This window comes from Dromaius novaehollandiae, chromosome 16 (genome assembly GCF_036370855.1).
Source record: "Dromaius novaehollandiae isolate bDroNov1 chromosome 16, bDroNov1.hap1, whole genome shotgun sequence".
NCBI classification, from domain to species: domain Eukaryota; kingdom Metazoa; phylum Chordata; class Aves; order Casuariiformes; family Dromaiidae; genus Dromaius; species Dromaius novaehollandiae.
Genome location: NC_088113.1, coordinates 21,412,876 through 21,434,934, shown reverse-complemented (window position 1 = coordinate 21,434,934; position 22,059 = coordinate 21,412,876). Strand labels below are relative to the sequence as shown.

The 22,059-nt window shown below is 48.9% G+C and overlaps 1 protein-coding gene across 1 annotated transcript in view; it reads left to right on the top strand.

Annotated features, from left to right (window-relative positions):
• The first annotated feature begins 9,390 nt into the window (after positions 1–9,390).
• Positions 9,391–22,059, top strand: part of CTNNBL1 (catenin beta like 1) — a 61,475-nt gene continuing 48,806 nt past the window's right edge. The window contains exons 1-3 of the mRNA XM_064521738.1: positions 9,391–9,548; positions 18,397–18,585; positions 21,193–21,299. Coding sequence (XP_064377808.1) covers positions 9,519–9,548; positions 18,397–18,585; positions 21,193–21,299 — 326 coding nt within the window. The 5' untranslated portion in view covers positions 9,391–9,518. The remainder of the gene's footprint in view (positions 9,549–18,396; positions 18,586–21,192; positions 21,300–22,059) is intronic.

The window sequence follows — 22,059 nt, the reverse complement described above, 5'->3', positions numbered from 1 at the left end:
CGTTCGCCCTCCGCCCTGGGGCAGGAGCCGAGGGAGAGGCAGGGGTTTGTCCCGGCTCGCCCACGGCGGTGGGGACCGTCCCGCTTGGCGGCCTCTCCTGCGCTGGGCGGGCAGCGACAGAAATCACGGCTCGTTAGGGGAGCCGCGTCGCCGCGCCGAGCGACGTGTTGTGCCGGCTGCGTTAGGGGCTCCAGAAACAGCGTTGTTTATTCCCAGCCTCCGCTCCGTCGCCTCCGGGGACGGGGCGTCGCGCTCGGCACCGCTCCGAAGGTGACCGCGCCCGGTGCCACGCTGCAGCGAGGGGCGCTGGGCTGCCCTGGGCGTTGGGGGGCAGCGTGCAAGAGCGTGCCGTGGGGCAGGGGGCAACAGCGTGCCGTGGGGCAGCGTGCCGTGGGGCAGCGTGCAAGAGCGTGCCGTGGGGCAGGGGGCAACAGTGTGCCGTGGGGCAGCGTGCCGTGGGGCAGCCCGCACCCCTCCTGCGGGCTGGGCAGCCTCTCCGCGCCCCCTGCTCCTCCCTCCCTCCCTCCCTCCGTCCGGCACGTGGAGCCTCGCACCTCCTGCCTGGGCGGCGGCACCAGCCGGCAGCGGTGCCGTCCCCGTCCCCAGGCTCCTGCCAGGCAGGTGATGCCGGAGCTGTCGGCGTGATGAAAAGCCTCCCGCGGCAATGCAGATAACGTACAAGCACAGGTCAGGCGGGGCCCGTGTAGCCCATCCATCAGGCGCGGCAGCTACAGGCGCTCCCCGCGCCGCCGGCTGATGCGCGTTATCCACGTTATCCGGCACAAACGCGCCTCTTCCCCAAGGTTAAACGGATGAGTGAGGTTCAGGCAGCGACAGGGCCGCTCGCCCCGCGGGCGCGATAAACGAGCAGGAGAACCGGAGGGAAAAAAAGCAGGGTTTGTTTTCTGTCAGATGCTGCTTTTGACGGTCCTGGTGTTCCCGGCATTCCTGGTGGGAGGCTCCAGGGACGCAGCGCTGGTGGCCGGAGCAGAGCTGGGAGCGCCGCGGGGCATCTGCGGAGGCCGGTCCAGGGCTGCCAGTGTGCTCCGGACGGCAAAGCCCGCTGGCTCCCCGCGGGCGAAGGGAGGTGCCGGGGGTGTCCCCGGGTTTGGGAGCCGGGAGCCAAGGCGGGATCGCTAAACGCAGCCTAGGCGGGGGCTCTCCGTGCTCTGCTCTTGGTGTGTTTGCAGCTCGGGCGAGATCCGCCCCAGCCCCGCAGGGCCGGAGCGCTGCTGCCGCGCAGCAGAAAGCACCGGGCCCCTCGGCGCGGTGGGACCTCGGTCCCCGCTGGCGGGGCGGGTGCCTGGGCCTGGGTGCGTGCACAGGCGTGCGGATGCATGCACATGTGTGTGGATGTGTGCACACGCGTGCACAGCTCTGCCGGCCCGGTCCCAGCAGCTCCTCGCAGGGGCGATGCCCCCGGGGCGCTCCCGGCCAGGCTGGCCGTGCGGGGGGCTCGGGGCCGGCAGCCCCCGCGGGGCAGGGCGAGGGCGATGCTGGAGGAGGAGGAGGAGGAAGAGGAGGAGGAGGCGGCATGGGGCACCTGAGGGCTGCGGGCTCCTGCGATGCAGGGAAGGAGGCACCGCGGGGCACCACGGCCGGATCCTGCCCAGGGTCTGGCCCCCGCGCCGCCCCGTCGTGCTCCTCTCGCCCTCGCTCAATGTCACCCTCGGAGCCTGTCAGCTCGGAGCAGGTTTGCACCGATAAGCGATCGGGCTGTCAGCCGCGGAGTGCCGCTCGCTCGTGATTTACTGCGGCGTCGCTAACGGAGCACAGATTTTTCTTAATCTAAATTGAAAACTACTCAAGTAGAAAAATAATTTCATTGCTTCGTCTCGAAGGGGCGGGGGGAGAGGGCTGGGGACGAGTCCTGTCAGGGCCGAGCCTGGCCGGGGGGCGGCTGTGCCGGGGGGGCAGGCAGGGCTGTGCCCCGCTGTGGGGCTGCCCCACGGCTGCACGCTGCTCCGCTCGCGCTGCTCCTCGCACCAGGGACGGCCACGGCTTCTTGGGTTCGAGCAGGAAAACCAAACCCAGGTGCTGCCGTGCCGCGGGTATCGCCGTGCTGCGGTGCTTCATGGCGGCTTCGGCGCTGCTCGTGCAGGTTCACGCCGGGCGTGCAATTCCCCCCTGCAAACCCGGGCACCCGCGGCACGGCCGGAGGCATCGGCACTCGCTCTGCTTGGAAAAAAAGCCCGGCCGCCTGCTCCCCCCGCTCCCCCCCCAGCTCCTCGTTGGGGGCTGACGGCACTCGCGGGTATCCAGCAGTGGCCGGTGCCCGTGAGCCGCCCCGCGATGCCGCTGCACGTGGTCCCCGGTCGCTGTGGTTTGCAGCCCCGAGCGCCGGGAGGGCCGATGCGGCGGGGGCCTCCCCGACCCCCGGCTGCGCCCCGGCAAAGCCGCCCCGCGGCCCGCTCGGTGATTCGGAGCGTGAGCCGATTCGGGGAGCGTTTGCTGGGCCGGATAACGACCTGCCCAGAGAGCTGCATCCCAAGTACATGGCCAAATTAAAGGAATTTTTTCCCCTTTAATTTAAAAGTCACTACTGGGAAATCTCTGTTGGCCTCGCCGGTGATTTCCCCCCAGGCTGCCTTTCCGGAGAAATCTTTAATTCTGATGGTCACACTTGGTGGAGTTTCACTCGGGGAAGCGGCGGTGCGAGCCGGGGACGCTCGGTGCGGCGGCGCGGGCAGGACGGGGCGGCAGTGCTGCAGGTGCAGAGCCGGCCCCGCCGCACGCTCCCCCCTGTCCCGTCCTGTCCCGTCCCGGCCCGGCTCGCTGCCGCTGCGGCCGCCCTGCCCCGCCGGCTCCCTCTGTTCGCCGGGGTCCGATCCGCTCCGCTGCCCGCGCTCGGAGCTGCAGCCTCACGGAAACCCCGTTAACCTGAGCCCGGCAGCGGGCTGCACGAGGGAGGCACAAACATCCACCCTTTAAAAGCCGAAAGTTTTGCTCCCAGGTCCGTTCCCCGCCCCGGGGCAGGCTGAGCCCCTCCGCAGCGCCCGGTTCCCGCAGGCGCCCCGGCACGCGGGGAGCTGCAGCACGAGCCTGCCCGGGCTGGGCCGGCGGCTGTCCGCCCTCCGCTTCTGCAGCATTAATGTGCAATAACAGAGAGGGGGGGTTTAACCCCCCCCCCCCATAAAGAGGGTCTTGGCAAGGAATCGCCGCACAGCTCTATTAGCAATTAAAAAGGGGGGGGGGGGAAATGGAAGCGCCTCCCCCTGCGTGCGGAGCCCCGCGCCGCGGTTCGGGGTGAACTCCGGAAAGGTTAGAGCCCATTTGCATTTTACCCTTCAGTAATTTCAGCACTTACGGGTGCAATTAAGAGGCAGGGCTGGAGTTATGAAGCTATCAGTGCGGAGAGACCTGAATACTAACAAACTCCGCGATGCGTTCGCCTTCCCGGGCCGCCTGATTTATCAGTGATAAAACTGCAGTAATGCCAGCAGATTTCCATCGGCCGCAGTAATGGGCCTTGACTACATTAAATGCACATTTTTTAACTTGTCTGCTAGCCCGGCCTTCCCAGAGCCGCTTAAGCGACGGGCCTGGCGCTCGCTGCGGCTGGGGCACGGACGGCCCCGCGGAGGGGAGCGCGGGCAGGGGGGCGGCGGGGGCACCGGGGAGCGCGGGAACCGGCCGTGGGAAACGGCTCCCCCGCGGCCGCGAGCAGGATTCGGCCCCGCGGGATGCGGCCGTCGGTTCCCGGCACGTCGGCGGGTTTGCGGCGGGCAGCGCTCGTCCATCCCGGGGTCTCCGCTGAGGCCTCGGGCCGCTTTCCCTGCCTCCCCCCTCCCCTCCCAGTCCAGCCGCGGGTTCGGAGAAAGGGGGTCTTTCCCTTTAAGCTCCATCCCAATTTAATTGGATACTTTTGAGCCCAGTCTCCTGATTTCTGCAGCAATTTGGTGTGAGATTTCTTTCTTTCCCTCCATTATCCACTCTGATTAACTCAGCTGCACCTGTCAGCTTTTATTCCGCGGCACGGGAGCGCTCGCAGGAACCTGTTAAAATGCATGAGTTTTATCACATTCGCTCGTTCCTGGCCAGCGATGCTGAACCGGAGCCGGCAGGGAGGGGGCCGCGGGGGGCTGCGGCTGCGGGCGACCGCCCGGTCGCTGCCGGGGCTGCCTGCAGCCGGGGAGCCCGGCTCGGTGTCTGCCGGGTCGCGGGGGTCTCTCGGAGGTGCCGCCGGGTCGCGGGGGTCTCTCGGAGATGCCGCCTGCCCCTTTGCCTCCACGTAGTGCTGCGGGGGGGGGGAGAGGGGAGCCCTTTCCCCAGATCCCGGGGTCCCCGAGCGCTGCACGGAGGTGCTACGCTCGGAGCGGCCGATGCCCCGGGCCGGCTGGCGATGCCCCCACCGCGTCCGGCGTTTCTCGCCCGGCTCCGCGCTCCCACCCGCCCCGGGTATCGCCGGGATGCGGGAGCCGGGCGCCGCGAGCGGCCGGGCTCCGTTAAAACGTCGCTTAGTGGCTGCAGATTTTCCGCTTGGCAAATGCTAATTTTACATTCCAGTTATAACTTGTTCCCTTTTTCTCATTTTAATAAAATCGAAAGCATCCGGAAACGCTGCTGCACCCGAGAAAGAGCAAGATCTGACATAATTAAAAAGTGGCTTCAATCAGGCTGTTTTCCTAATGGTTTGTCATATCAGCCCGCACGGCCCCGCACCCCCCTTTACTCCCAACCCCCTGAGGCATCATTTACATTTCTTAATAACCCCTCATTAATATTCATGATGTGGGGAGGGTAAAAACGGCTGAGTGCACACCACTAATTCAATTTTGGCGAGCCTCAGTGTGTTTAGTTAATCACCGGGGGACCTGGGTTACTCAGTACAATTATTTATTCGGAATTAGATCTTGAGGCATCTGGATTGAAACCTGAACTAGGAATGAAATTAAAAAGGGATTCTCCCCCCGCGCGCTCATCCTCCCGCAGACCCCCACGCCCCGGCAGCGGGGCCGAGAGCCTCCCCGTGTCCCTGCGGGGCTGCGCGGAAAAACTGCTGTTTTCTTAGCGGCACTGCCGCTGCCCTGCTGGGGAACGACGGGGCGATGGCTGGGACTGCTCCCGCCCGGCAGCTCCCGGCGCGGTCCAGCCTGTGCCGCGGCTCCTCCGCGCCTGCCCCCGGGGCCGGGCCGGTGCCGGGGCCGCGAGCGCGAAACGCGAGGCCTCGAGCGGCCGACGGGCGCCGGTGGGTGCCGGGGGAGGCAGCTCTCGGCTTCGGCGCAGCCGGAACCTCCGCGGTGCCTGCGAGGGGTCCCGCGTCCCGGCTGCGCGGTGCCGGCTTCGTCGCGCCTGACGCAGCCCGCGCGGGCAGGGCTGACGGGAAAACAGGATACGGTGCGTGGGCCCCGGAGGGGTGTGCGCCCTGCCAGGGTGCCAGGCAGCGAAAGGTCAGAGAAAAAAGGTAAGAAAAGGTCAGGTTTTGGCTACGCTGAGCTCTGCAGCACGTCTAACGGCTCCCTGGGAGAGGCTGGCGTTGGGCCCCATTCAGAAGCACTGCTGAGGACGTTCTGCTCCTCTCCAGCCTTTCATTTACTTGAGGTTTTTTTATACTTGATTTTGCTTCTGTTTTTGCTTTTAATTCAATATTTTGTCCCTGTGCTCCAACTCCTTTTATTGGATAAAAACACTCTGATATTGAATCCTGCCCTGCAGCTGCTTGGAAAGAATCGTGTTTCCCGGACAGCAATAAGGTTGTTTTGGAGCGTTATGAGGCCGGGCAGAGCGCGGGGATGGGAATAAGTCCAAGAGGAGCCAGTGGCTGCTGACAGCTGTTTCAGGAACAACTGCATCGCGCTAGGCTTTGGGGCTTCACACTCGGCCTCGCCATTTCACCCAGCACCCCGAGGGCTGACAGCACGCGGAGCCCAAGGCAAGGAAAGCAAAAGCAAAGCCTGTGCGGGTTATTCCGCAGGACGCCCGCCCGCCCGCCGCTGCGGCGGCCCCGAGCTCCCCCCCGACGAGCCCTGCGGCAGCAAGCCCTCCCGCTCCGCCCGCGACCGCGTCCCAGCTGCCTCCACCGCCCTCCCTGCACGACACAAGCGACACGAGACGTCGGAGCTCAGTGTCTGTTTTAGGTTAATTCCTTCCGGTGCCTTGTGTTTCCGCGATTAATTTGCCCCCCCCAGACCCACCGCTGGCAGCCTGTGCCTCTGCTGGCTTTCCAGCCGTCGGGGCTGTGAGAAACAGCACCCAAAGATTTGTGCCTTTCCCACGAGGCTGTAGATTTCTGGTTATCAAATTTCATTTAGGTTGGTAAATGCAGCTGCCACTTCTCAAATTCATGACTTTATGTTTTTCTGAATATTCTCACCGGCCTGCACAATAGTGCCAAGGAAACGAACTAACTGATTTACTATTTTCTATTCCTTCGCTGCCTTAGGTGAAGCTTCAGCTGGGAGTTATTGGGGCGTTGTTAGACTTATTTAGGTCAGGCCTTTTTTTTTCCAAATTGAAATTAATTCTCTTTTGCAGCCTGTCTTCCTCCTCTCCAATGTGGACAGAGTTTCCCAGTCTTCATTTGCAGGCTCTGCAGCCTGGTGCAGTCAGCGAGAACTCGACTTTGCTGTGGCACTGCACAGGCTCTACGGGCTCCTGTTTTTCTCTTCGGAGACACAGCATTAGTGCCGAGCGGGAGGGAGGAACGCGACCTTGCTGGGTACCCTTGTCTCCACCCAACCACTGGCTCGTTAAGTATCCTCTCGACACAGACTCCTGATGGTGATAAGCTATTGATTATTTTCCTGGTGTACCATGGCACTTCGAGGTGTTCCAGTGCAAACCACAGCCCTGGCTGTCAAATGCCCCTTGAGTCCATCAGGTCTGACGGGAGCTGAGGTGCTGCCATCTGACACTAAGCTCAGCTATTTCCTTCCTTTGGAGGGGAATTTGGTTAATGTGTCACCTTCCGATTGGATCTCTGCCTCCTCTTTAGTTTAGTATCAACCACTCCCTTCAGCTAAAGGTGCTATAGCCAAAGACAGCTCCTGGCACTGAAAAGCCTCCCCGACTGAGGGCTGAATGGCAGCCCAGTAAATTCTGCCCCGAGGAGGCAGTCTGTGGGGTCCTGACCCCCCGCTGCCATTTCCGCGGCCTGCCTTTTCTGTCTCTGTTGCTAGAGCTGCAAAGCAAATAGCTGCTTTTTATTCAGCAGAGAATTACTATGTGTAAAGTACTCCAAAGCCAAAAAGTCTACACAAATAAAGCTACTATTAAAGGTGCTATCTGCAGTTTATGAGTTGGCAGCTTAGTTTTCCTACGACTTACTCTCCCCATCTGCCAACATTACACACTGAGGTCCCGATTCTGCATTTTCTGCTCTGGCCGCCCTCTGAAGTGGCCCTTTTACCTCCAAGGCTAATGGGATTTTTTTTTTCTTTGCAGTATTGTAGCCTGGATGTTACCTGCTTTACACTGAAGCTGCAAAGCTCAATTTATTTATATGTATCTACCACTTTGAGAAGTATGAGGAAAATATATGTTCAAAGTGCTATTAAAGAGTGAAAGGAAAAACATAATTTTAGGAAGATAACATCATTCAGCAAGAACAAAGGCAAGGGAACGGAATGGAGAAACGTTAGAACAGCAAAAAGACCACGTCTGATGTTTTTACATCTGCCGGGTTTATGAAGCTTCTGTCTGTAGATTGAGGGTCAGTTCTTATCTCCTTCTGTACTTTATTTATTTTACAATTGCTTATGTCTTATTTATCACCGTCACTTGTCAGGCTTTCCAATAACTGTATTAAGTTCACAAGTATATGTCAATACTCCTAGAATGACTTGTGAATGTTTTGGTTTCACAGCTGGGGAATTATTTGTATACTCAGTAAAAGAAAGCCAGATGATCCAATAATTATCCTGTATTTATCTTGTCTTTAAAATGCAGATTTGTTGAGTTAATTTCATCATAACTGATATCTCCTATATTTTATTGAAACCACAGGGGACGCTATGGACTTCTTTCCTTGAAAACATTATATATATTTTTAATTTCATGAGTATTCTCAAACCAGACTCCTACTGAGATAACTGTGTAATAGCTGCAATCATTATGTTATGAAAAATTATTTAGCTCAAAGCTGTTTTTTAAAGAATAGTTGAAATATATTCAATAAGATTTGGGCCAAGTTGACTCTTTCTTAATTATTCATATTTGTTAAACTGAAAAATGCACCTATCCACGGCTTTGCATTTTGTTGAATTACAGAACTATTTGTCACGACCTTGGTAAACAGAGGGATTGTCGCATCCCCTCCTGCTGGATTCAGTGCTCAGATATTGGCCTGTTTTCAAGGTGACAGTGGTTAATGATGCTGTGTATAAATAGAAACGTGTTGTCAAAAGATGTTGGCTACAGACTTCCATATTTCCTAGCCTGTCTCAAACCTGAGCAGGATTCACAAAAGGTTACAGAAACAGCGTCAAAAGAACCGACTGATTTCAGGTGCCTCTGCTGTGCAGTAAGGAGCTCCGGCTCCGCGAGTGAGCTCTGCTGCAGCACCGAGTTTCCTCTGGTCTCAGGGTGGCTTCAGCTCGCAGCGCGGCAGGACGCAGGGCTCCAGCGGCCGCCGGACACAGTGCACAAACGCGAGCCACAGCCTCAGCGTGGCTGTGTGCCCACCGGGTCACACGCTCACACCGCTCGCGTCGCGGTTCTGCGGGTAGGTACTGGATGGGATTAGCTTGGATGCTTCCTTAGGGGAGTGGGAAAGGTCTGAGAGACATCGTCTCTGTGCTGGGCATGCACAGGAGTATTTGTTCACCTGGTATTTACCGTAGCGCAGCTGCCAGACTCGCACCTGCTGGAATCCAAAACAAAAGGTGCCGCCTGCTCCCACACATGCGCCTGAGAGCCCGCGGCAGGGCCCAGCGCGCCGGGAGGGCCTCACCGCCCTCGGAGGAGGCGCAGCTCAGCCTGCGCCGCGGTGGAAACGGGGGAAGGACTCCTGCGCGCAGAGCGGGCAGGAACCTACTGCAGATGCCACAGCTGGAGGCACAAATGGCCTCTGGGGGGCTCGAGGTGGGAGGAACCTGCCTCGCCCCCTCCCTGACAAACAGCATGTGGCACCGTTTGCTCTTGGCCCCCGCCTTCCTCTGGGCATGGCCCTGGCGGACCCCCAAGATGTGACTCCTCCATCACGGCCCGGTGGTGCCTTGGGCTCCATCCCAGGCAGCCTTCCCCGTCCGCAGGCCCAGCAGGGCCGTCCTGCTGCGCCATGGCTGCCCCGACCTCTGCCCTCCTGCTGCGCCATGGCTGCCCCGACCTCTGCCCTTTGACCTCTGCCCTCCACTGATATCTCCCTCCCCCGCTGCCGCCGCGAGCACGCTTGGTGCCGCTTTGCGGCAGTGTGGCGCTCATCCGCCTCTCACTTTCCGGCAGCCAGCCCTTTCCCCCCTGCCTCGCTTTCCGGCGGAGTGGCGCCCTCCCGGTTTCCCGTCGCGCCCTGCCTTACGGCGCGGTGTCGCGCAGCCCGGTGGTCGGCGGCGGTTGCCCGGTGGCGGGGCTCGGCGGCCGCCATGGACGTGGGGGAGCTGCTCAGCTACCAGGTGAGCGGCCCCGGGGCAGGCCCGGCCCGGCCCCGGCCGCCCCCGCCGTCGGGGGGCCTGCGCGGGCGGCCGCGGCCCGGCGCTTGGGGCGGCAGCGGCCTGGCGGCCCCGCTGCGGGAGGGGGCCGGGCCCGGGCCCGAGGCGCCTCGCCCGTTCCGGGCAGCGCCGAGGCGGGCGGCCGGGCACGGAACCCCCCGCCGCCGTATGGAGCCCTCGGGCCGGGCCGGGCGCCGGGGCCGCCGCTGAGGAGCGCGTCGCTGGCGGCCGGCCGCGTTTCCCGGCGGCTGGTGGGGCCTGGCTGGGTCTCTGCCCTGCCCGGCCCTGCTCCTGCTCCCGGAGGAGAGCCCGCGCTCGTTTATGACCTGCGTTTTTTTATTCTTCCTTTTTTTTTTGCCTGTTACATTACAGAAACCATTTAATTTCATTTTTTTCAAGTCTTTTGGAAAAGTTTTCCTGCTTATACAATTCTCCTTTTATCTTATGCCTGTTTTGCTCCTCTTGGCATATGATCATTTTTATCGAATATTTGGAGGCTAATTTGTAGCTGGCTGTGGTAAACTACTCATTTCTTGTCACAGCAGTAGATTTACAATGTTCTCCTGTGGATAAGTGAATGACAAAAGTGATAATGTTTTAATTCCTCTGCTGTGATTCATAAGCACACATGCTGTTGACTTGTACTTTCATTCCTAGACAGACTGCAACAATATCCTTTCCCTGCTGAATCAGTAGGTAAGAAAAAAGCACTCGAAAACACCCACCATGTAAATAATCTAATGGAGGAGTTGCTTGTATAGATCTACTTCTTAATTCAGAATACAGGACTCTTTATAGAGCTTCTCTCACTACTTTTGACACCCTTAAGTGTGCCTTAATCTGTGTTCTATGTTCTATTTAGATGTGAGAAAAGCACCATGTTGTTCAGGACATGTTTTTGTTTTTAGAATGTGTTATTTTGAGATGCATAGGGAAACAGGGAAAACTACCTTTTGGATTTAAGAATTTTCTCTGTTTTGATACCGCAGGAAAAAAATACTCTGGAACATTGCTGTACGAATAATTATTCTTTGCAGACTCACCAGATTCCTACTTATTTCAGCTTCAGTACAACATTTTCTTCCTTTCTTAAGGTTCTGTGGGCTGCCATGTCCATCTCACTGACCTTATCTGTTTATAATGTCCTTCCTATTTCATCTGTTTGTCTAGCACTGACAGTGTAATGGTGCTATTATGAGATTTCTTATACTTCTGTATTTCTCTACTTCCCATTTTCCCCTGTGATTTTTCAGTATTAAATTAGAACAATCATTTCTCATGTACCTTTAATTCCTTAGTCTTCTCTGCCTCAGCTGTTGTTAATTATGCTGTTGTTTACGTGTTTTGTGATGCAATTTACACCTGAAGAGTAGAGAAGTAAAACTGTGTTGAACTCATTTCTTTCAATTTTTTTAATCTGCTTCTAGTCTGTGTGTTCATTCTTGTTTTTCTGTAGTTTTGAAAATGTAAAGTCCTCGTGATTCCCTTTCACTCTGGAGGGAAGTGTACACATTCACTTAATAACTTGGATCACTTTGACTTCTGTATGTCTTTTGGTGCTCCAGGTTTTCACTGGATGAGCTTTCTGTACTGTGATGTGGGTAATTGTTTATGACAACATAGCGAAGGGCTTTATTTTGTGGAGGTAAAGAAATCTTGTTTTGCTGCCAGCTATTATGGTTTTGAATTCTTTTCTTGCCGCTGAACTTATTCTGTAGTTGTGGGACAAAACATTCTGCACTTTTTGATCAAGTATTGAAATCCTTCTTTAAGGTGTTGTGCTGGCTTTCTGCTTTTCTGGTCTCTTAGTTGAATACAAATGACTTCCTGTGTCAGATTAGATAACACTTCAGGAAAAAGCGCTGGATTTCTGGCATCATTGAAGTTGGACCTATGGAACTAGGTAAAAAGGTGAATATGTGGGGGGGGAGGGGGCAGAAGGCAGATAAATAGCTACGATTTTGCAAAGATGAGAATCGCTTCTATGAAAGGACATATGGCTGAAACATAGAAACTAAAGATACAAACTATAGGTTTCACCTGCTTCCATCCTAGAAAGATCAGGCCCCTGCCACTGCTGTTGCAGAGAAAGGCAAAGCAGGTGCCCTCACACCAAAGATACGACTTCTGGAAATGTGCATTCTTCTCTGCTGAACAAGTAAAATTCAAAATAATCCAGCTTCTTTTCTGTTGCGACTGTGCTACAGAGAGGGGTCTGACTTGTGCGTGGCAGGATGAAACCAGCTAGATGAAGTAAGTATTGCTCCAAGCTGTCTGCTCTACCCATCTGACAGCGCTGCTGCTTCTGAGACAGGGATGACTTAGTAGCTCATAAAACAGCTCCTGAACTGCTCCAATTTTCTGTCTGATGTTTTAAGTTTAACTGGATTTGAGGTCAGGGTGCTTTCCTATATCAGACTGAAAAGCATGCTGGTTCAAGATTTCTTCATTCATCCTTGCTGCAGGGGTGGCAACTGCTGTCAGAAGAGTGGGCTCGATGATGGGTGGTGTGCACTTCAGCTGTCTGATTTTTAATCTGTTGCTGCAAATGAGTCGCTCTTCTCAGCTTCCCTCAGCACAAACCACAATAATTGCTTTTCTCTTACATTGTTTCAAATTTGTCTCTAAATGTTTAATCTGTGCCCTTGCTTAATCAAGATGATGTTCTCCCTTAGTGCCAAACTTGGCATGGGAGATTTCAGGCACAGTGCTGCCAGTTCAGCACCAAGTGCCAATCGGAATAGGAAGAGGAACCCCTTGCAACAGAAAATACAATTAAACAGGCTCCAGCACCTGGCAGTTTATACAAAGCTCAGGAATCCATAAACTTTGTGTTGCTGCAAAACAGTTGCAGATGGTCTAAACCGATGATTAAATATTGCTGCTGTTCTGCCCAGAAAGACTGTGCCCAGATCCTCTGTGTCTGGTTTCTGATTGCAGTGGGTAATTAAGGGGGACAAAGCCAACTCCCGTTATTTTCAGACATCTCTTTCAATTGTCTCGGGAGGGAGGAAGGGAGATTATTTTAATTCTCACTAAATGCAGATTTCACGACTGTGCAATGATTACAAATTGCTGTTTTTAAATATTCGTAAAATCAAACAACAAAGGGAAAAGCCGAAAATAATGAGGTAAGGTCTGACTTCACTGAGCTGGGCTGTCTTCCTGTTGTTTGATTTGGTTAAATATAGTTTGTAGTGGGATGGATCCCTGTATATCAGTGCAGGTACCTACTCATTGCTGCTGCTGGTGTAGATAGTTTACCATGAATTTGCTAATATAATGAGTGCGTTTGATGGCAGAGGCAGTTCAGTTGAGCTGTAGTGGGTTGTTGACTGCTTGCGGCCTTATTAGCCTAGCAGCTCTCGTCGCGTCTTCGATGTAACGTTGTGAGCAGCCTCGGCCTCTGCGTTCTGCCAGGTTGTCTGTGGGCTCCGTGCTTCCCCGGACTTGCTGCCCCAGCTGGAGTGCTCTTTTTGTTGAGTTAATGAAGGTGCAAGTAAGCCTTATGCTTACATTTCTGTGTGTAGTCTTTTGCTGCCAAACCGGAATGTGTGTTAAAGTCTGTCAAGGTTAAAAATCCTCCTCTGCCACCTCCCAGTACCTGCTGCTCTTCTGTCCTCTTCACACGTGGTTCCTCAGCTTGTTTTGGAGCTCTTAATGTGCAAGTCTGGTGTATCAGACTAAATTTCATTCACTGTTGCCATAGACATGTCGGAGACCGATATAAAGCTGGGGGGAGAGGCAAGTCTGTCTTCTGAACTTCCAGACGTCTTACAGCAGGTAGCTGGAAGTTCAGAAATTCTTGTTTGGTTTAGTAGATTTTTCTTTTCTTTTCTCTTTTTCTGGATACAATTCATAATTTGCATAGCTGCAGGCAAGTTTGCTGTTTGTTTTTGAGGTGTGCTGGTGAGTGCGGTTGCCTCTAGAGACCTGAGACGAGACAGGGCAGTGTGCAGCTGCCACGTGAGCGGTCCTAGCAATAGCAACCGCTTTTTAGGGTTGGTTCTGGTTATCTGAGGTTCTGAGCGCGCAGCTTGGAGCGTTCTGACTGCTGCCGTAGAGAAGGAAGAAAGATTGCTGTCTCTGCTAAAGACTGTGTTCTAGTTTCTTGGTGTTTGCTCATAAAAGACTTGGTCTTTTTAAAGCTTTTGGTGGCTGTCATCTGGCTCCTCATCTGTTTTTGCATCGGTTCAAAATAAAGCAACTGCAGGAATAGATGAGTTATTGCCAGTCTTTGTCCCCTCTGTGCAAACATGCATCTGTTGGCTGTTCTATATATTGTTTGCTTGTTTTTATTATTAAATGGTAGCTCTAATTTAGGATGGGAAGGTGAAACTTAAGATTTTGTTTTCTTGTCTTTTCCTTGCCTACATGTTTTTCACAGTAGCAAGCTGAAAAGGTGTAGAGGAAAGGAAATAATTCTCCCTTAAAGTAATAAACAGTATCCACGTAGCTGCAGTGCAGGTGTTTCCCTTCATTTGCTTCAGTCTGTACAATTTTGAAGCTCTCAGGAAGTGTCCAGATTTTCCTTGTAACAGATCTTTGAGTTTTTAATGTTTAGATTCTGTACCACCTGAAAGTGCCGTGCTTCAGGAAAAACACTGAAAAGCAGGATTGAGAGTAGCTTGGTTTGTCACAAATACTGAAAACAAAAGGAGTTAGTGAAGATGCCCCTGGAGACTTCGGGCCTGCTTTCAGACGTCCTCAATCAGCAGGACATACGTAGTTTCCTTCAGTGGCTCCTTTGAACGGGTTGCCATTGGCCGAGATGTGCTCGCAAAAGAAGCTGTATCACTTATGAAGATTTATTTCAGATTTTGTTAACAAATAATTTCTGAGCTTCTCGATAACAAGGTTACTTACAAAGCAGATGTCTTAGTAATATGGAACTATGTTAGTGAGATTTCTCTAAACCTTCCTGATGTTTGGAGGAAACAATCAGGGGTCTAAACAATGTGTGTTCAGATTTCAATGGGATATTTAATCTTGGTATTGATGTGTAATCACTGCTCCAAGGAAGGCGAGGCAGGGGCCCTGCATTGCTCTCTGATTTAGGACATAATTTTGCTCACCTTTGCAACACAGGGGGAGAGGGCTTTCATTTCTGCTGTTTGAGGACCTTGAGTTATATGTTCATGCGAAAATGAAGACCTTTGTTTCACTGCTTACTTCTAGAAAGGATCTGCTATCTTGAAGCTTCCAATTCCAGTCTGTAGCAGAGGGCTGGGATATTTCAATTAATATCAAAACCAAGCACAACTGAAGAATAGTGCAGAAAGGAGAGAGAGAATTCTCCCTAGGCCAACTGGCAGCTTTCATTTTATTTTATAGTATTTTATAAATATCAGAATATGTTTTCTTTTTTTTTTTTCTAACACCTTATTATATTGGCTGGTTTTTGCTTGATGATATCAGTATTAGATTTAAATGAAAACCTCTCCTGAATAAATTGCAGTGAGTGAACTGCACTCAATAAGACAAAATTAAGCTTAACTAATTAAAAAAAAAGTAAATGCTTTTCTTGCATACTTTTCTAATAAATTCTAATAAGTTCCAGCTTCTAATCAAATTCACCTTAGCACAGCCAAGATGGGAAGAAAATGATAGATGTTTGTTTATTAAACATGATTAACTCGGCGTTTTCTACCAAAAAGTCAAAACTTGAGTAGGTGTGTGAAACTGTGAAATTGTTTAAATAAATGTTTACATACAATATATGTGGTTGCTTAGTGAAACGTGCCAGTTCAACAGTGTACAGGCTTAACTCTTGTTGGTTAGTAGCAATCCCTTAGAAAATAGAAAGGCAAAACAGAACTGGAAATCAAAGAGTGGAAGTTTAATGTTTGTCTTAAATCAGTTGTTCGTGACTGTGCATCTTTTGTAAAACGAGCAGAAACACAGCTGTTTTACTTATGCCTTGGTTTTAGTTTTTATTAATGCTTGTTGGATAACTGCAATATATTTAGTAAGGTTTAGCATAACATCAATAACAAAAGGAGGAACCTTAATGCCTGCTTAATAAAGTTTACCTGGGAATTCAATTACTGTCTATTGCCAATATGTTGGCAGCATTAATAATTGCACGCTGGGCATTTTCATAATTTATCGTAATGACTTCTATTATGTGTTATAGAAGATTCCTCCCCCCAACAATGCATACTGCAAAAAAGGATAAAATAATTGAGTTGGAAACAGATTGCAAATTCTGATACTGTAGATTGCGTACTCGGAGGAAATGGAGTTGGCTTTATGATGGAGTTTTAATTTAGATCTTGTTCTGGTGATACAGTCCCTTTCTATGGCACACCGCTTTGCATCTGACAAACCACCGGCTCCCTTGGTCCCGCATTACAGCCAGAGTCTCACTGGATCTTTTGTTTTTTCTTTTAAAGTTTAGGAATGAGAGAGAGGAATGAGATCCAAAAGCTTAAAGTAGGAAAGTCCAAGGCAACTGTTGTTGGGCTTTTCTCTGTAAATTTCAGGACTTCTTGTGCTGCTAATTTTTATATCGGTGTTTGTAATGTTAAGCATCTGTCAAAGGTGATATAGGATGTATTGGGTAGTTCTTAATATTGCACGTTGAGGAGGGAGCAGAAGGACGTATGAAGGAGCAGAAGGACATATGAAGGACAAAGACCTGCCTGCTGTTAAGGACGCTGAGTGAGGCACATCTGTTTACTTAGTTTTTTTTTCCTTAGATGATGCCATTTAGAAAAACATCTGTGTTCTTTTTTTTTGGGGGGGGGAGGAGGAGGGAGTTGCTAGCTAGTTTGGGAGGGTTTAAATTATTGTTTGCTGGCGATGACACACTTGTTTCAAAGTTGATCTATGCGTAATTATATCTCAATATACCCAGAAGATTTGTAATAGAAGTCTGCTTAAAAAAAAAAGTACACAAAACCCTCCAAGTAAATAACTTTTTTCATTTCAGAAAATCTCCAAGTATGGTACTACTTCATGGCTATTGAATTATGACCTCAGTAACTGCTTTAAAAGTGCACGGGAGCACTTTAGAGGAGTCTGTCAGGAACGTACCATCTATAACTGAAACAGCAGAGAAAATGTAGCAAGGGAGAAGATAGATAACCAAGTTTGAATAGATCTAGCTGGGAGCAAGCATCTAGAGCTTAGATTTGTGCTAATATGTTGTCTGAAACTTTGTGATCCTACATAGCAAGAACCTTGATTCTGTTTCTTACTGAAAGGGACAACAGCACTGATGCCCTAAAAATATAACATAATTTTGTTCAGCCTGCTGTCCTGTTTGCCTGTCATTATATTTAAAACTTCAGGTGTTCTTTGGTGTTTTTTGCGGGCAGTTACATCTCTCCCTTGTGAGAGCTGAGTTTTCAGTTGCTAGCTTTTTGTTTATTTTAATATAAATAGCTACAGAAATGCTCTCCGGCTCTATGCAGAGCGGCGCTGTTGGCTGGTCTGCAGCATGCTCGGTTAGTCAGACTCACGGCAGGTCTCCCTTCTAAGCCTGACAGATTTAGTGCCCTCGGGGGGCTAAAAGTTCCCAACCTGCTGGGGAGCTGAAATTCCCTCCGAGGCCCATCCCCTTATTGGGCCTGGCAGGAGATGGACACTGTCACCTATTTCACTTCCTTCCCCCCCCTTATCTATCTAGCTTTCAATCAAAATCAAGAAGAATCCAAAGTGCAATGAAACAGTGGGCCTTACGTTCATGGAAGTGTTGGGTCTTCGTTGGGTCTTCCCTACCAGATAATATTTTATGAAATGGGTTGGTTGAATATTAGTTCTAATAAGGTTATGGCATTATCTACAAGGCAACTTAAGGAGCGCATAGAAAGTAAAATTATTTATCCTATTGGTTTTTGTTGTTCTTAGCACACAGGCTCTGGTTAGATAATAATGAACGAGCCTTGTTTTCCTGTAGGTACAGTGAATAGAGTACTTCTGTTTCAACCTGGTTGTCCTTCAGAAAGAAGTAAGGGAGACCAAATTTCATATCCTTGCAATTTTTGAAGAGGGAGTGTGTTTTTTTCCAATGCAAACAGTTTCATGCTTTTCTACCTTAATTAAAATGAGATTAGGGTTAGTGCACTTTCTCTTGTCCCTGGCAAGTCACCTTTGATTTTTGCCAATTAATTAGAAATTGTCAAATAAAATAATAGGTTGTTCCAAGCAAACTGTAAAGGTACATGTGCTGCTTAAATGGGTTCCCAGCCTCTGCAGGATTGCAGTAAGCAGCAGTACTCTTGTCCTCCATACCCTGACTGGGGCTTTGATTCTGCATTCAGGGCGAGCAAACTCTAGGCAGAAGGATAGGAGAAGTCAAGGGGAATTGGGGTACAACAAGAATTCAAAATAAGCTTGTATGTTAGGTGGGTAAAAAACTTATCTTTGACTTCTATATGCTTGAGTATATTGGTCATCTGTTTTACAAACAAGAAGCTGTCTCAGTTGTCGTAGCTGACTTTGGATCCTTGATTTCCAGTGAAGCTCATCTGCTGTATAACCAATGGTCAGTTCAGTTTGGACGCTCCTTGTCTTTGAAATGCTTGTGTTTTTTCACTGTGAAGATATTTTTCCCATGAATCATATTCATGGATCAAATGAGGTAGGATGTTGACATAGCTCTTGGTAGAGTTATTCATCTGTTCATTTGATGTTCTGCTTCACTAAATTAATTTCTCTTCCAGTTTTCAGAGTTGCTAAGCACAGTGTAATCAAATCTTTTAAATAACTTGTGAGAATTTCCTCAGTAGGTAATGTAGTATTGGTGTTCTGGTTCGCAAGGGTCAACAAAGGTTTGTATTCATTCACCTTATTTTTCTGCCTTTAGCCTAACAGAGGGACAAAAAGACCCCGTGATGAAGAGGAAGAAGAAATCAAAGCACGGAGGAAACAAGCTAGCGCACGAGAACATAGTCGCCACCGAGAAGAGGAGTCTGTTGCACTGGAAGAAACTGATGATGAGAAGAAGAAACTTCTCCAGATAATGGAAAGGGATGGAGAAGAGGAAGAGGAAGAGGTAAATCACTAGCGTTACGTGGGAAAGAGGAGGCTGGAGAGAAAAGTTGCCCTTTGTTCAAAGGAAGGTTTTGTCATAGTCTCACTCTTAAGAAGAAAAATAAATTGTCTATACCTGTTTGAATTCAAAGTTGTCCCTTTTCTAAGATAATGCCAGTATAAAACTCTTCATGCTCTTACTTGTCATTATACTTTTCTCACTGTAAATAATTGGAGGGAAAAGGAGAAAATATTTGGAAAGGTATATTAACAATGAGAAATAAACAATAACTAAATTACTTCTCTGTGATTTACATTTCATTCTGTTTGGATGATGAGACTGGCTGAGCACTTTCACGTGCCACATGCAGCTTAAGGTTGTGGTTTTACTTTCTTACCCTGTAGGTTATTCAGTGATTTAAAACAGGGCTTCCCAAATATATCCTCTGAAGTTTTAAAGAGGGAATGGGGGTGTTTAAAAGACAAATATACATTATATATATATGTATATTTTTTAAAGCCTAATCTCCGTTTTATGCTAAGAATACCTAATTGCCTTCTAAAATGTGTGGTTAGGAAATAGCTTTTGTATTCTAATTAGTTTTCTGTTGTTCTCATCAGTACACTCAGCCATCCAGCTTCTCCCACTGTCCCCCTTTTTCTAGCTGTGCAGCAGCAGCAGCAAATAAGCAAACATTCTTCTGTAGAAGAAAGGTCTTGGGTCAGAGGAGGGGGGTAGCAGCTGTCAAGGGTAAATGATTTCAAGCCTTGGAGACAGAAATCCAATGCAGCACTGGCCTTTCTGCCAAGGGCCAGGGAAAAGATCACTTTATAAATGTGACACGTGGATTGGTATAAATCTAGAAGATATTTGCTTCCTGCTGCCTGTGTCCTGCTTGATAAAAACAAGTGATATTCACCACTGCAGAATCATGTGGGTTTGTAAAATATCATTGTCCTTTGTATACAGCATTGCTAGCATTTGTCTCTGAAATCTCCTTTGTTTTTTTGATGTTGAGGCATTGCCATTACAGTTGTTGCTGATAGCTGAGAAAGATAATACAGGATTTCTCTAGCATTTGAGCTCCAGGATGAATGGATATAGCCGAAAGCTCTGTTGACTGGCTGGAGTCTTGCGGATTCCCGCAGCGTGCAGTGTTGTATTTGTCAAGTACAGTTTACGTATCCAGGCGTTTTAAGTGATAGAAGTCCAAGGGTTCTTTAGAACCAAAATCTTGTGTTTATTATCTTGGAATGTAGTTTATGTAGGTGCCTTTGAAATGCTCTTTTATTTCAGAGATACTTACTATATCAGTAAATTTGATGGAAGGAAGCTAATCTGTGGGACACTTAATACTGGACACATCTTAAATACAAGATATAGAGCAAACTAATGGATATAGTATAATGGAATTTATTAAAGCAGAGAATCGAATAAAATAAAAAAGGTTACAGTGTCAGCATATGTGACAGTATCTATTCTTTCTACAAAGGAATTTCAATGCACATAGTTTGGGGACTGTAGTATTGATTACCTGAATGGGACAGTGATGTGAGGCAGATTAGAGTCGAGAAAGTGGGAAATCCAGTAATAATGGAAGACTATCTTCATATTGACTGGTGTTGTTATTGCAATGGGGCCTGCTGGAGGAATTTAAATTTTAGATCTCATAAAAGATTGTTGCTTAGTCACTAATCAAAGAATCCTCAAGAGCCAGAAGCAACTCTTGATTTAATCCTGAACTGGGGATGCATAACTTAGGTTAAGATGTGGAGGGTCTTTTTTGTTGTTGTTTTTTCTTTTTTGAGAACTTCTTTGTAATAGTGATTAGCCAAGTTCAGCATACTTGTAGAAGGGGGAAGAGGTTGCACAAAAAAATCTTGTATCAATGTTTAATTAAACAGAGTGTATGTAAATGTCAGCTGAGAAGGACTTCAGAAGAACTCCAGAAATAAAAAAGAAAGAATAAGATCTTTAAAAAAAAAAAAAAAAAAAAAGAAAAAACAGAGAGAGAAGACTTTAAAATAAAAGTGAAAGGTTGTCCAAGTGACAAAGTGAGGAAAATACGAAAGAGCATAAGCTCAGGGCAGTTAAACATAGGAAATGTTACAATAGAATTCTGAAGGGAAACTTCCTATATAGAAACTGCTAACGCAGATTTGCTGTCAGAGGTCAGTAGCAGAAAGGCTCATGAAAAGCTGATGGTGCTAATTAATAACATAGGTGTAAAAGATAGCTCCAGGAAGATGGGCCACTGCAAAACTAAATTTTTTTCATTAATACTCAGTTTCAGAAAGTGTAGTGAAGCTCTTCTGGTTCTCTTACAAAGAACCTTCAGTTGGTAAACCTCTGATTTATAAAAACCCAATTTACAAGGGTTTGCTCTGGGGAACTTGCTCTGATCAAAGTTGGAGCAAATCAATAAATGAATGGTAATGGTGTATGAGTTTTGTCAGCTTTCTACAGTGAGACTTCCAGTGATTGCAATTTGTTCCTTTGCTGTATCCCTAATGGATGTGGGCCTGTACAGTCTTATCACATCCAGAATATTGATTATTCTTTTGCTTTTTGTCAGGAAATTGTTCCAACCATCCAAATGTTAAGCTCTGTGTTTTGCAATTTGATTAGGAGGAACCTTTAGATGAAAGTTCAGTGAAAAAGATGATTCTCACCTTTGAGAAGAGGTCTTACAAAAACCAGGAGCTGCGCATCAAGTTCCCTGACAATCCAGAGAAGTAAGATCGTGCTCAGCCCCTCTGTATTGCCCTTTTGTCCTTTGCTTTGCTTCAGCCCTAAATCAATTTCTTGAGTATACAGATGTTTTTGATTACATTAAACTTACGTAATCATAGTTAATATCATGTAGTTCTTATAAACTGTGTTTGAAACTAACATTGTTAATTAAAAATGGCATTATTGAAACTGCTGCTGCTGACAAGTATATGGTGAAAAGATGTCACTTGCAACTGCAGCATGGAGAAGAAAATAGTAAGCAATGGTTGGAAAAGTTCTGGTTTATTAAATTCTTGCTGTTTATATGTTAGATTATGAAATTTCAACAGTAAAAATCTAGTTTATGTTCTTTGCATTTTGAGAGCACAATAATTAAATAAGGTTTTGTAAATTTTCTTTTTTTATTAGGTATTTAAATAAATGGCTTTGTTGTCAGAAATGTGAGCTAACTAGCTGTTCCCAACATCAGGCTTATTACCAGTTGGCAGGAGAGAATGATCAGCTGTGCTGATCAGTATGTGATAGTCAGGGAAAGTGCATCACTCTTGAGAGTTTTTTTTTTTTTTTTTTTTTAAATATATGCGGGGCTTTCTTTGTGTAGTTACAACTTCTTGATCTTTTTTGGAAGTTCTATAACTTTCAGATTTATGGAATTGGACTGGATCTACTTATTTAAGTGTGTAAATTATATTCTAGGAAGGGTTATACTACTGTATGCTTAAACTTGAAGGGGCAGCAGCAGGACAGAAGGAGGCACAAACT